Source organism: Sinohyriopsis cumingii, chromosome 4, assembly GCF_028554795.1.
Source record: "Sinohyriopsis cumingii isolate HCF-2022 chromosome 4, ASM2855479v2, whole genome shotgun sequence".
NCBI classification, from domain to species: Eukaryota; Metazoa; Mollusca; class Bivalvia; order Unionida; family Unionidae; genus Sinohyriopsis; species Sinohyriopsis cumingii.
Window position 1 is genome coordinate 23,778,431 of NC_142964.1, and position 15,921 is coordinate 23,794,351.

The window sequence follows — 15,921 nt, forward strand, 5'->3', positions numbered from 1 at the left end:
AGGATTTCGTGGATATATTTTTTCTTTAATAAATTTCGCAAGATGAAGAAAGAAGGAGTAAGTGATAACAATGCAAGGTTAGTTTCTTTCATTATATTTTCAAATAAGTGTTTTGTTTATCTATTTTATTGTACCGTGCAGTGTGTGTGTGTGTGTGTTTTGGGGGGGGGGGAGACGAATTCAACACAAAATTATTTCGTTTCTTAAGTCTTGGGACATATACCTTGATGAAAAGAAAATTCACCATAAGGTCTGGAAAGGAAAAAAAAATTGTTTGGTGTCCCGATTTGTACGGTAATAAGGTATACATTTCCTCAATATCATCACCTCGGTCAAAATAAATCGCTTTTATAATGCAAAATCTGATATGACATACAAACCCTAAACGCAGTGAACAATTAGTACACAGAAATGACGATTCATTCTAACTGAATGTATCTCAGGTGACCTATGGCAACGATATGCATATGTGAAAGGTAATGTAATGCTTTGTTTTGAATCACGCGTTAGTGTAATTAGTGGAGAAGTAAGCAGTAGATCATTTACAAACATTGCCCTTGAATCCCAAAAGCCTCTAAATTCGCTTAAGATTATTAAATATAATCCTGACTAGATGTGACTTTTAAATTCACTAAAACCCTTTCCAATTGCAACAAAACTAGCCTACCATTTTCAAAGCCAGCATTATATTCAAGTTTTTCTTTGCTTAATACTAATATAGATATTTCCTATGAAAGTACCGCACACGATAGCGATGGCAACTTTGCAACCTTTCACAGCAGCGTGTGCCACATTGATATAATTCCTGATAAATTCAATCCACATAGAGTCTCTGATCACCCCGCTTCGTTGACTTCGGACAGGTTCTTTGAGACAGCTCATCGCAGCTTTAAGACAATATCTTGAATGTTCACGTCAGATGTTTGCATATTTTCGGTTTTCCGGTTCGATTTTCAAAAGGTGCAAGCTAGTCTGGGACAACGTCGCCCACAATCCCACTGGTATTATCAGACCAATCCGCCTTTGTAGCAATCCTGGTCAGATCCACATCAGGGCCGTTTCATTGGGCGGTTGAGCACCCTTAAATATCAATACACATTTCGTATACTATTAATCGCACTTTCTAGATGAGTAGACAAAATCAATAGGCGTCTGCAGCGTTGGTATACACTCGAGTTCACACAACACTTTAGCAACAGTATGTCAGCTTATAGCGCCGTCCAGCCTAGTTTTCAACGGCAGCATTGAATAAAACAGCCGGTGGTGTCTATCACCTTGAGTTAAATAATCAACATCACGTGGTGGTGCAAGCCCTTATTAATCAGGAGATAACAAATGTCGAATCGATACCACATATGCTACAGAATGAGTTCCAGGTCATATTGTTAAATCTAAGTTAATGATGACAGTTTCCCTTGTGCGTAGAATCATACAAGTTCATAACGCATAGATAAATCTCGAAAAATTTTAACTGATTTTACCATTGCGATAAATCAAAATTAGGCAATGGATGTGTCAAAGGCAAAGCCACAACAGTGTGGATAATCGGAGATCTTCCTGTTCTTCGTGAGGTTCTGTCGCCAATCACCTTTATCAGAGCCATCCCGGATGCAGTTCCGATGGCGCCCAACGCAGTCGCGTTAGGTACCGTGGGAGCAATGGATGCTAACAAGTCTGGAATGGCTGTGAGGGATGGAAATATTCACTGATGTTGTTTCGTTTGGCCTGATTAAATTGGTTTTTGTTCTGAAGCACGGGTAAACGTCCAGTTAACTTTGCAGGAGAAAGTCTCAATAGCACTCCGCACTAGTTTCGTATTGTGCTCTTATTTTATTCGCTAGGCTAACGCTAATCTTAACTTTGCGATATGATATTATTGTTTGAAAATACAACAGGTTTAATTATTATCTTACGAGTTTTCTTTAGGCGTCAAGGACCCTCATTTGACCTCATGCAATGTCCAAGATCAGAAACCTAACTGAAAGAATTATAAAATCTATCAACACATGTTGGGAAAATTGGGAGCGTAGCCGGAAACGTCGGCAGGAAAGGGCCACTTTACACGTGCATGACAGAACATGTCGACCACTGACTGGTTAAATAACTCCGGCTGTTCCAGTGGAAAGTAATAAATCGGGTACAACGCACAAAAGTCGTGTTCTGAAGTTTGCATACCTTTATCAACGTTGTGATGCCTGGCTAGATACAGCTAAAGCTTGTGGTATGCACGCGCGATTTAATTGTTTGTGAAGTGAAGCTAAAATGTCTTACTGATGACCGTGTAACGGCAAAGAACCCTGAGATACTCCTTATTCGTAACATAGCACCCTGGTGTTGCTGATTTTCTTGATAAATATTTTGATACCCCACGAAGATGTCTTTTAATGAGCTGAGACAACACTGGGCATGTATGTGCCATATAAACTGTCCCTGAATATCATTTCTTGGTTCCGCGTATGTGATTTGCACGATAAACAACATCATTGACACTGTTCCAGACTGAATAAACGACAAAAAATGTGATTCTGCAGCCAGTGAAAATATAAAGACAAGCATTGCAAAGTTAATGTTAAAAACTCAACTTTACAACTAGCTGCACCTTCATCACGCCACGCTTTATCGTTGGTGTTGTCCTTACGCTCTAACATGACCGTATTTGGTTCAGAAAATAACTTGCTAACATGTCTGCTAAACCTAATACGTGACTTAAGGTATTGCACTCGACGACCTCAGTGAATCTTCATGAAGTAGCTGTCGATGTTGTAAAACTCCAAGGTTAAAATTAGGATTTGGAAACGGTACAATTTCTAACAGCTATGGTAGCAGGGGATAATGCGTGGTCCACAGGTTGCTACGTTATATACCGTTCATGATCTGCATTATCAGAGGAGTCCTTGTCAAACAACATACTCTGGCCAGTAGACTTAGCATTAATCGTTACCGCATCTGGTGAGTCCGATCGTCGTGGGGATGCGTGTTCAGATAATTACTTCGATTTCCTTTCCGTCGATAGAATACACGTTGTTGAGCAGCTTCACTGATGAGTCTACTGACTGGAGCTGGCATTGTCGCTGTCGATGGAAGTGGAAGCGGGTTTTAATTGGTGCTTGAATCTTTAAACGTCATAGTCGATATCAATACAATCGAATCGCTTGCAATCCTCCATTTAGAAACGATCTGAATCAACATTTTAATACTATCAGCGACTCGAATTGCAACTTATTTAAATATTTGTACAGTACGCGAAGACAAGGTCGAGAGAAGCCCACCTTTATCACATGGACTATACACTGACAGCGGAAGTAATTGAAATCAGATTACCGGAAGTCAGAAAAACCCAAATAATATTTAACTGAAAGGTTTTTTGTTCCTGAGGCTGAAGCTTCATAGTAACCACTGATGACGTCACAACTCAGTTTACTTGAGTCGTGTGTGTGATCTAGAAATATCTAGCGTGAAAATATAACTGGTACCCTTGTGCCGTACACACAACGTTTGGTCCTCTGGGGAATGTAATTAATATATGCAGGCCAGCAAAGAACTGTCCTGAACGAAGACTGCGCAAAATAGCAGCAAACTCTCCAGCAACTGAGTTTACTTCGATTGTGTGTTTGTGTGTGTGTGTGTGTGTGTGTACAATAGTTAGTGTCGTTACAAACATTATTGGAATCCTCCGTCGAATTTCTTTGTTTATTGATTCATGCTCGTATGTGCACGTGGGAAATCCAACAACGTTAGAAATGGCCCCACCGTCTGACGAAAACACAAGCGAGTTATTTGCCGGAAAGTCTCAAAATGGTCGCAAAGGACTATTAGTCCAGCTGCGACAATACATTCGATCAACTTCAAACCGACCCTCCTGTTTTGTAAGAGACTCCGAAACTAAGCGGGTTGTGGTTTGTTGTGCCAGAACTGCGTGGTCGATGGTTTTTTTTCCGTTATGGCGAGACTGGCATTTGTCCGAGTGCGGTTTGCTTCAGGTGGTGATAATTGTATGGTGTATTCATTGTCCACAAAAAAATCCACTCGTACACGAAATCCAAGAAAAGTATTCACACACACACACACACACACACACACACACACACACACACACACACACACACCACAAGTCGTCCAAAATTAAATGGAAACATAGTAGGTGGAAATGTTTGGCAACATCGAGGACAAAAGTCGTGGCACGGTAAGCCTTTATATCAATCCTTTACAAGAATGTCTATCTTGTTGAAGAAATATGCATATCAAAATGTCAACGTTCACGTCTAGGCTTAAACGATAATTTAGTGTATACTAGTATCCTTGCTATTTATGTTTGGTATTGCTTTCTCCGTGTATGTGTCTGTGTTAGGACATTTGGTATGAATTTCCCCGTGGCTGTGCATGTATTGGGACATTTGATATGAATTTCTCCGTGTCTGTGTCTTTATTTGTATCCGTAATTGTTAGTTCGATAGGTAGCAAAAAGTTTAATGTGTCTTCCGGGTTTTCGACGGCCGTCTTTAATGTCTTGGTGATTGTCACGAGGACGATCTACGAGCATAGAACTGTCGGTGTCAAAGTAAAGGGTTTGAATTCCGAAACGTTATAAGGAATACAGTTTTAAATGGGCATTAACTGTGAAGACAATGTCAAACTTGTCGGGGAGTGCAACCTCTGCTAATACTTCGATATTCACGGATGATTTTCTTGCGTTTCATAAGTTGTCCGTTGTTGTCCACCAGTTGAAAGTGGATCTGCCAAATTTTCCGTCTTGGGTAATATCGGACGTCGTGCCAATAGTTTAGAACCAAGAATTCAGAATGACTTCGTCAAACGGTCGTCTTTCTTTCTAGTATTCTAAAGGCATGCCTACAGTTCGGTATCGTTCTTAGATTGTCTCTTTGACCTTTGGAATCGGACACCAAGAATATAGCCGCTAGCATTTTGTTTAAGTTTCAGAATTTCATTGACTTTACCGGAAAAATCCTTCATTAGACTAGTTGTCTTGTCTGTATTGTTCTATGGTAGGAAAGTTTCGTATGATATTAACCATTGGTATCCGCGATCGATAGCATGAAACATTTTGGCATTCACCCAACATGTTTCAACAATTGTACGTCATTAAATCAATTTTCCATGACAATGTGTTAGCACTTGATAGTAACAAGTTCGTAGGTGGAAAATTTGCATTTGATCGAAGTTTCGTATTGACGAATGTGTTTTACGACAATTTGTTCTGTGGACGTTTCACGGCGACGTCAGGTAATCGAACATATTGGTACATCCATGGATACAAGGAACAAATATATATGTATTTGATTTCTTCTCGTTGAGATTCGTCCACGGAGTACAGGAAGCATATTGCATTGTTTGCTCCTCCAAACAAACGGTGCCGACTCAAAGGATCCCTATCCACCACTTCCTCATTTTGGGCAAAGCTTCTATTTTCTGTATAGGTTATGAAACGTCGATCGTAATCGTGTTCCCACATTTCCGTCACATGGTATCCTTGGCTTTCTAACCTCTGGCGTCGTTGGTATGTTTGCAGTACATGTTTTCTATGATGAGTTTTGAGAAAGGACAATTTACGTTCCTTGAGGGAAAAAGATGTGGCATCCGCAAAATAAATATCCTCGGAATTCGTACATCGTCTCGGGTTTTCTAAATCGCAGTCGTCCACGGAAATAGTTCCAATTTATTTCCACCACTGTTTCAAGCATGTTTTATCCATTTCAGTTCACTCTCACACAATTAAAGGATCCAGAGCAAAGGTTTAGCGGAGTATGGACGGTTGACAGAGATATAGTATTGAGGGGAAGGGTATGATGGTTAGTTTGTTTTTAGACATGAAAGTCTTTCGATAGGTTGATCCACCAGCTTTAGCTACAGCAGAAACCTCCATCAAAGGCTCGATATTTTCCTGATCCATAAATTCTCCAGAGCATCGTTATAAAATATCGACATCGGATTGGCAATATTTCAGCACTTCTTTGACAATGGCAACAGAGTCAGGTACTACGTGCATAACGTCTCTCGTTTTTCTGTGTCCATACAATCGGAATCGTCATAGCAAGCCTCAGGAAAAATTCGAGAGCACAAGGTGTTGATACCCAATGATTTCCAAAAGATCTGTAATGAAACCTGCTGCTATCTGTTGTTTTACTTCAGACTTGAACTCTTTAAATTTCATCGTGTATGTGTAGGCGGTTGTTCTACATTTTCTGAATGTCGTTTTTGGTATCTCTCAAATGTGAACATAATTCTCGGGTGCTACTGAGCGACTTTCTTGTTGGATCTTGACTCTTTTTCTCTCTGTCTTTTGGTAGAGGTAGAGGGTGCTGAATCAGCTTTAGCGATGTTATTTTCGAAATCATTGATATGTACTTGTGCTAACACATCAGTTAACATATGAGGCAAAACCAAAAGTGGTAATCGTCTCTTGGGTTCCTCTTATGGTTTCCTCTCTGCAAAGATTTATCGTTTCATCTGGATTCAAAAATTTGATCTGAGAGAAAAAAAGAGAGCTTCGCACCATAAGAGAATATATTCATTTAGCTTTCAGTCTTTTAAAAAGACGACCAAGTCATAATAGATCACCGTTCTCCTCACCGATTTAAAGAGAGTTATCCCAAAGTACACCACTCAACCCCCCAAAAATAAGGAATGCGCCACTCGAGATAAAAGTCAAGATCTATACTATATCAACCAGGAAATGGTTAATTGCCTCAAGAATGTCCACAGCGTGAAGAAAAGGAAAGGCAGCAAAAGGAGAGACAAAGTTTAACATATATGTTATCAATGTCAGGAGAAAGGACATTCTTGAAGGCAAGAGAAATAAAAGAAAGTGAAGAAGAAGAATCCACACCAGTGAATAAATTCAAAAATAAGAGAAGGACAATGAATGAAAGAAAGAAGTTGACATTTGTGATCAAATATAAAATTTCAATTTGATTCTTTTTCAAAGAAAATGTATCAAAGAAAAAGAAATATAAATGTATTTTTGTTTTGCTTTATAATGGGTACGATACTTCAACACAAACAATCCTTGTCTCATGGGAAGACAACACAGTCTTACAGACAAAAATCCTTGTATTTGTATCATGGGAAGATAATGCATTCTTACACACAAAATCCTTGTATTTGTATCATGGGAAGATAACACATTCTTACACACAAAAATCCTTGTATTTGTATCATGGGAAGATAACGCATCTTTACACACACAATCCTTGTATCATGGCAAGACAAAATAATAACACAATCCTTGTATCATGAGAGGGGATTTAAGTTTTACTTGAATTGGCAAACTATTAAGCAGCATCTCTTTTCCAAGAGACATATGTGATAATAAAAAAATAAAAAAACGACCATTGGCTTGTTCTGTTGCTTTTTCATTTTGGTTCTTTTTTTAAAAATAAAATAATTAGAACTGATGAACTTGACATTGTGAACTGTAATTGTTTTTTTCATTATATATATCTCTGTGCGAAGTCCTTCTTCTGCTTTGGAAGTGGTAGTAGTGACTGCTGCCTGCGTCTCAGTGGCAGTGTGTGGATGTAGTGACAGAACGTTTATAAATCTTTGCACATAAGAGTGTCTTTCTCTTGGGTCGAGCTAAAGAAGTCTGACAAATTTGTCTTAGGCAATTAAACTCCTTCAAAATGCTTTGTATCACACACAGTGTTTCCTTTTAACTCCCTTCCTTCTAACGTTCACTGTAAGTTATTCTCTTATCGTCTTCTTCTTGCTTTTATCTTCCTCTTCCTGCTGTTGTTGAATATATACTTCTGCGTTCTTTCTGTTGTTGCATACGATTCTATTATTTCTATTTTTTTTCTGAAATCATCAACTAATTGTAATGATATAGAAGGAGGTGAAGGCAGCATTCATATATGTATATAGGTATATGTCTTACCACTTTAATTGCAGTTTTTACATTACAAATCATACAACACCAAGCAAACATAGCAAATTCATGTACAATAACGTACTGACCACTTAATTTGTTGTGGTGGTTGGTGGGGATGGTGTGGTGTTCTGATTTTCCTTTAGCTGAGCTATTTTATTTCTCTCATCTTGAAATAATTCTTTTATTCTTTCAAATAAGATAATGGATAAAATGTTGTGTCATTTTGATAATCAGTGCAGTATAGTTTATTCCAGCTATTCAAAGACAGAAATTTGGAAAGATAGTGTCAGGCCCCTGCCTCAGCACCTTAAATTGTTGGTACGTACTATAATGGCGGTTTACCGTAGAATGTATCGTGGTATGTTCAGAAATGAAGCTGTATACCGCGGGAAAACAGTGTTCAATGTATCCAGCTAATTTTTAGTAACAATGGAAATATATGAAATCTTATCTATGTCATTTGTATAAACTTGAAAGGTCTTCCTCGCAGAATCATTTTTGTTAAATTTTATCGAATTTTCTTGAAAAGCATTTAAGAAGAAGTCCGTTAAAGGATTTTAACTATATTAGTAACGGCGGCCATACTTGATGGCATATATTCGTCATTTGTACACATTTGAAAACCTTTTATACACATTCCATTTGTTATTGTTGTTGTTGCTGCTGTTGTTTAATTCTTTTAGTGATGCGTTTGACATATGAGTTGTTCATCGACGTACGACGTATGGCTGACATTCCATAAGCTCAAAACCAAATGCAGATCGTCCTAAAATCATATTTTTGACGTCAATACATCCGCATGTCAAGGTTTTACGCAAAGGTGAATTGCTCAGATTTAGTTCGTACAACTATGAAGTGTTTGCGCTGTATAAATTTAGTCATTATTTTTTCTTTTCTTGCACTTGTATTCGCAGATAATGTATGGTTCATGTGAAGATTTAAATATGCAAGAATTAATCCCGAAAATCACTTTTTTGAATAAACAAACAAACAAACATCGCGATTCGTTTTGGGTCTATAGATCTGCAAACGTAGTAATAAAACATCTAGAGCACACACATATGTACAAAACATGCCGGGTACACACACACACACACACACGCACAGAGACATATGTACACTACATCTAGGGCACACACATATATACGAAACATCGAGGACACACACACACACACACACACACGTACAAAACAATCAAATAACACTATTACACACGAAATTCCGTCTTTACTTCACTGCGAGGGGAGAGGGGAAATGCGAAGAGGCTAAATTTGCAAGAAGTCACTAGCAGATGAAGTCTGGGAAACTAGGTTCATGGTGTCAATGGTTTTATCAGATACTGCCTAATTATGGACGGTTATGGTACTCAATAACCTTAGCCAGTATGTAACACTAACGTAACACACAACTAGGATCATTGTCCACTCAGGCCGTATACTATCTGTAGTCTTTAATGATGCATTAGTCAAACACGTCGTATAAGATCTGCAGTCTGTACTGATAAATCAGTCAAACAAGTTGTATACCATATGTAGTCTGTAATGATGCATCAGTCAAACAAGTCGTATAATATCTGTAGTCTGTACTGATAAATCAGTCAAACAAGTTGTATATCATATATAGTCTGTAATGATACATCAGTCAAACAAGTATCATACTATATATAGATTGTAATGATATATCAGTCAAACAAGCATCATACTATATATAGTTGTAATGATAAATCAGTCACACAAATCGTATCCTATATGTAGCCTGTAATGACACATCAGTCAAACAAGTTGTATAAGATCTGTAGTCTACAACGATACGTCAGTCAAACAAGTTGTATAAGATCTGTAGTCTACAATGATACATGTTTCGCGTTTGTCCAACAGTGAGTAACTTGACAAGCTCAAGCAAACTAAACTGGCATATTTTCTATTTTGAACCATAAATTCTACTTTGACCTCTTTCTCGTGGGTACTTTGCAATCGCCATGATGAATGTCTGATGATCCTTTTCGGCGTCAAAATCAGTTCTGGGAGTCATAAGCTATCAACATTCCACGTACAATTATGAAAGAGCTTAAAAACAAATGTAATGTTACCCCAAAATGACCAATAGTACATCCCAATTAGCAAATGTAAATAAATTTGCATAATATTAAACAACGCAAATTTCCAGGAAAACGTTTCCAAGAATGAAGATACAAGACTCTCATGTTTAATGATTAAATACCGCATAGTACAGCTTTACCATCCAAGATCGCTTTTGCAAATCAAGGACGTGTTCGTTGATGCGAGAAGAAAGCTAAAATCAGATGCAGTGAAATATTAATTTTGTTAACATGATAGTTGTGTCAATTAACTGCCTTTGGCCTGTATAAGGTTGATTAAGAGTTCATATTGCCACTACACATAATTACAGCATAAAGTTAAGATACATAGCTATAATGAGATTTCATAGTCAGTAATACGAGCGGGACATTAAAACAGTTCAAGCTAGAAAATTGTCCGAGTTACCTGACTACAAAGTCATTATATTTGTGTTAAGCTAAAACATGAATCAATATTGGTTATTTGAGAAACGCAGTCATAGCGTCGACATCAGCGATATAATGCAATATTTATATCAAAAGTAACAAGAAACGGGATAACATTATTTTGTCAGAGACAAAAAAAGTAATTAATAATGAATTTTGGGTAACTGCATATGAATTTTGAGTAATTAAAATTGTGGGTAGCTGAAAGTTTTGGTAACTGCTTAATGAATTATATGCAACTACTTATGTTTTTTGGGGTAAATACCTATAAATTCTGAATAACTGAAATTTTGGATAACTGTTTACGAGCTTTGGGTAAATGCTTATGAATTCGGGGTAACTGAAAGTTTTGAATAACTGCTTATGAATTTTGGGCAACTGCTAATGAATTTGGGGTTATTGAAATTTTGGGTCACTGCTTTGTGAAGAAAATCATATATAAGCATAGTTGCCTCCAAAGCAACATAATGCGTCGAATTTCGTATTTTAATATGAAGGTAAATTAAAGTGTAACTTAAAATTTATTTTGAATCACTTCATGGAGCACTATAAAATATATCATTCTGGCATGAATCTGAAATATATACAGATGTCTCTATAATAAATATTCCCATGCTTGTGTATTAATTCAGTAATACAGTATATGCCAGTATGCTATCACAGATATGATTCATATGAATACATCCGAATTTTCCACTTATACTCTTCAAATTGATTCATATACATCCGACTTGTCTCCTTATTCTCTTCAAATTGATTCATTTACATACGACTTGTCTCCTTATACTCTTCAAATTGATTCATTTACATACGACTTGTCCCCTTATTCTCTTCAAATTAATTCATATACGTCCGAATTGTCCCCTTATACTCTTCAAATTGATTCATATACATACGACTTGTCCCCTTACTCTCTTCAAATTGATTCATTTTCATACGAATTGTCTCCTTATTCTCTTCAAATTGATTCATATACATACGACTTGTCCCCTTACTCTCTTCAAATTGATTCATTTTCATACGACTTGTCCCCTTATTCTCTTCAAATTAATTCATATACGTCCGACTTGTCCCCTTATACTCTTCAAATTGATTCATATACATACGACTTGTCCCCTTACTCTCTTCAAAATGATTCATATTCATCCGACTTGTCCCCTTATACTCTTCAAATTGAGTAATAAACAAACGCCCTGTCTCCTTATACACTTCAAATTTGTAGCATTTACGTATCTTCTTGGCATATTACATTTAAAGACACAGAATGTAATACATTTGATACCCGCTTTTCCCATATTATTAAAATTGTAAACGCTATAAAAGCTGGGTATCAATTGAACCTATTTTTTAAGTATAGAAAATACACTTCATTAGACATCAATCTTTATTTCCTTTTTATAGAGATAGTGATGCAAACATAGGAGAATCTGTACAAGCATAGGAAGAAGTAATTTACAAAATGCATTAGTTATGCATAATTAACATATATGAACACGAGAGAACTCTCTTAGAAGCGCAGCTTCCCTCCGAGAATTCCCATTCTCATTACATTTAATGTAAAGTAAGGATTGATCCAGCGAGGCCAAATACTTAATTAGTGTACATATCATCAATTATGTTGTAAAGTAAGTAATATTTAATATGTGGTATCATAAATAGCGTAAAAGGAGATACGAATATTATGTTTTCTGCCCCTGGCGCTGTATGCATATAACAAGTATTTCGTAAAAGAAGGTGTCCATCCTGAGAAAACAAAGTTTGGAGTTGTTAAAACGTCCTTACTAAAGTTGAAGAGAAACATAACATACTGTGTCAAAGCCGGCAATAGCGTTGCCAAATAAACAGTACTCTGGTTTCGTTAGCATTTTCGGACAACATAAACAGCGTTCCAGGTTCAATACCCGATCGACATTATTTTCATTCACCATTGCATAGGTGTCAGCAATGACGCATATTTAATTCAATGTGTTTATAAAGTATTCGACAAATTTTAGAATACGTACTAAAGTCTTCTTGAACGTTGAAAATATCAGTACTAAACTTATTTAACAATGAAGTCAAAATTGTCTGATCACTTATAAAACATTGGACTTTCAAGCAGCCACTGAATAAGTCACTAGTCATTACACCCTATCCATTTTGGTCCGACTAAAAGTTTTTGTATTTGTGTATCTTTCATAAGTGAGGTCTATCTTCCGCTTGCTTCATGCACCATTGCTATGGCTTGTAAAGTTTATATTTAAACTCCTCAATTTCACGACTATTTTTCCATCCAGAGGACGCATATATATATTAATAGTCTTCAGGCCGGCTGACGAAACCTATAAGTAATCCATTATTTCTGGTCCCTCTTTGAAGGCACTTATAAGTCTTCTGCCTACATGCCGACACATCAATTGAATATCTTGAAACTTTTGTTAAATAGTTTGAAGCTAGTAGGATTTTTCTTAGAAGGACTCTTATCGTCTTTTTTCTCTAAGGTGATTTTCGGTGATTTTGGTCGGCTTCTTCCAGCCATCTGAAATCTTTCTTCCGATATAAATAAGGGCTGAAAAATGCCCTGCCTTTCTCCCCGATGTCTTTGAATTTCATGAACAACTGCATGAAATATTTCCTCTACGAATTCATAGTCTTCTGCAGCCGTTGTCTCGAAAAACGAGGCCTCGTATTCACTAGCCAGTCCTGTCCCATCCGCCTTACTTATTTGTCTGAAAAATAAATTAGGTTAAAGCTTCCTAGATACAATTTGTAAAGGATAAAATTGTTGAGGTCGTTTAAATGGTAAGGAATTATCAAACGACTTATCAAGCGCTCATTTTTCCACTTTGTGTCTTTGGATATCACTGCCTACTTACAACTGGGGTCATAATTGTTATATAGAGACACATTACAACGACAATTATAAACAAACCAATTCATAGGAAAATCGTGTTAATGAATATGTTTCACAAGTTACAGGGATAGTAGTATACATAACGTTTATATAACACATTTGGATCATATAGATAGTTTTGTTTAGTTTACACACTTTCTCAGAGCTTTAACATCTCTATCTTTTTTATTTTGATGTACTGCATAGTACTACTTATTTGGAAAAATGTATCTTCCTCTTTTTCTCAAAGTCAAATTTTGTCTTTACATTTGCAGAACTTATCTTGCAATCGGAAACACACATTCAATACTGACGCACAGTTTTTTTTTAAAACTCCTGGTAATTGATTTGTCTCATTTTTGTAATTTTTATTCATGGCTGTTAATTGCCTTTCATTAGCTGTATGACTAGGGTCTGTTTTAGGGATATAAAGAACGCGAAATTGCTTAGGATCTCTAACATAATGCTTATGTACGTCTTGACAGTTTGTAATAAAATAATTATTAGTAAACACGTTTACGAGATTAGGCCCTTTTCCCAATGGCTGGTTGGGTTTGGACTGTTCTTGACGAATTAAGTAATTTCCCAATGTATGTGCTAGGTCACATGAATAGGAGTTTCGAAATATTTATTGAGTAGTATGATCTGTCACGTTGGGGTATGTTGTGAAATATAATCGTAATATAAGGTGTGCATAAGGAGAGAACTGAGCAATCAAATCTCATTCTTTTATGGCGTCATTATTTTTTATTGTGTTCCATTTGTAACATTAAGTCTGCAGACGTGTTATGTTCTCTACTTAGATATCATCTGAGAGGAAATATATTTGCTTGAACTGTTCAGTGGAAATAGAAAGTACTCATTTTTTGGACTATAACATTATTCCGGAACTATTGTGAATTATTCAAAGGAGTTCTGAAATTTATACGGAACGTTTCATTCTTTTTGACTTTGATATAACTCTTTCAGGATTATTTTGGATTCACTTCATAATAATGTAAGTTCATAAGTTCATCTCATATTTTCAATTTATAACATGGATAATTAAATTATTTGTTATGTTTTTATTAAGGTTTGCAAAACTTTTTGTTTTTGCTTCTTTCTGTGACGTAGTTTATGGCCATAAAGGCATAACAATGACTTGCAACTTTTCTTGGGACAACACAGCATATATAGACCAAATGCTGACACGAATTTGCTATTGACACGTAAAAGGTTCCTATTGGAAGAAACCATGACTTCTACATTTTAATTATGAGAAACAGCGTAAATAAAATGGTTCTTCTTTGAAATTATTCATCGTTGTACAATAAGAGTGTAAAATGCAATATAATTTTATTCTATTGCATTTATAGCTTTGTTGTTTTAAAAATTCATAGCCAATTTTCAGAGCCACAAGCGTTATGACATTTTGTGAAACTATTTTTGGCCTGCATTACCATGTTTCATATAACAACATTAAGCACCCATTTAGCACTTAAGACCACATGTGTTCCAGGAGTCTTGATGATGAATTATTACTCAATGCTTCCCTGCAGACAGGTGTCTTTTTTATCTCAAAGTCTATTTTGTACCAACAAATGTAACTTACTCTTGTAAGTAGTATGTACTGTACTACATTCAACTAGTGCAAGATTATTTACGAACATATAAATGCATATACCTGTAGCGTTCCAGCTCAATTTTGTTCCCTACAAGCGCCATGGGCACCTCCCTCTGGCTTGCCTTCTGGTACTGACTAATAAGGTCAAGGTAACGCCGGGCGGCCTCGAAACTTGACCGGTCAGTAATACTGTATACAACCATAAAAGCATCCGCCCATCTGAGGTAACGAGTCGAGTCACTGTCAGGCTGAAATGAAAAAGATCATTTAGTCAAACCACTATTAATTTAAATTAACATTTAACAAAGAACTGTAGATTATCGATCGCTCTGTTGTACAAAATTTTGTGAACGATCGAATAAGATTCTCTTGTCTACTGATTGTTCACAGTAACTCGAATATAACAATGATGGGTCGTGATTTGTTTACAGCTAGTATTTTACACTCTTATTACGCTAGCTAGCAAAATAAAGTTAAAGATACTGTGTTACAACAACTCTCTGGATAAAAACATATACTGTTACTGCTTATAAGCATCCTGGACGCATCACGACTAGGAGAGTTATGTAATGTACAAACACACGGTTAAATCTGATCCAACTTTAAGCTGCACAGACCCAGATCTGCCTCATTATGCGGGAACAAATCTGGTTCTATTATGTTTTACAGTTGGATCGGCCTTATATACGAGCATAGATGGTAGTTCTTGGCATCCTTGATTTTGGTTAAGCTATATTCAGGATAATGTGAATGTGTGGGACATCATGCTACATGTATACAACATAATGCCTCAGTGCTAGACATCACTATCAACTGTTACACTGCAAATATCGTAGCTGTATGACTGAAAAATGTAAAAGCTACGTTAAAATCCAACACACACACACACACACACACACACACACAGTGAAAAACTCAATTTATTGAAACAATGGAAACTTGCCCGGAATTATGGAATATAAATTAACGATATTTACAATAAGTGAAACCATTTTGTCTTATTTATTGTTTCCTTGGTTATTTGTGCTTCCTTT

General features: G+C 36.4%; 1 protein-coding gene across 3 annotated transcripts in view; it reads right to left on the reverse strand.

Annotated features, from left to right (window-relative positions):
- Positions 1-11,782: 11,782 nt before the first annotated feature.
- Positions 11,783-15,921, reverse strand: part of LOC149800816 (ras-like protein family member 12) — a 75,322-nt gene continuing 71,183 nt past the window's right edge. For all 3 annotated transcript variants that reach the window (XM_089954810.1, XM_089954812.1, XM_089954811.1), the window contains 2 exons: positions 14,948-15,135; positions 11,783-13,120 (listed from right to left, as the gene is read on the reverse strand). In XM_089954810.1, the coding sequence (XP_089810936.1) occupies positions 12,805-13,120; positions 14,948-15,135 (504 nt within the window). In that variant the 3' untranslated portion in view covers positions 11,783-12,804. The remainder of the gene's footprint in view (positions 13,121-14,947; positions 15,136-15,921) is intronic.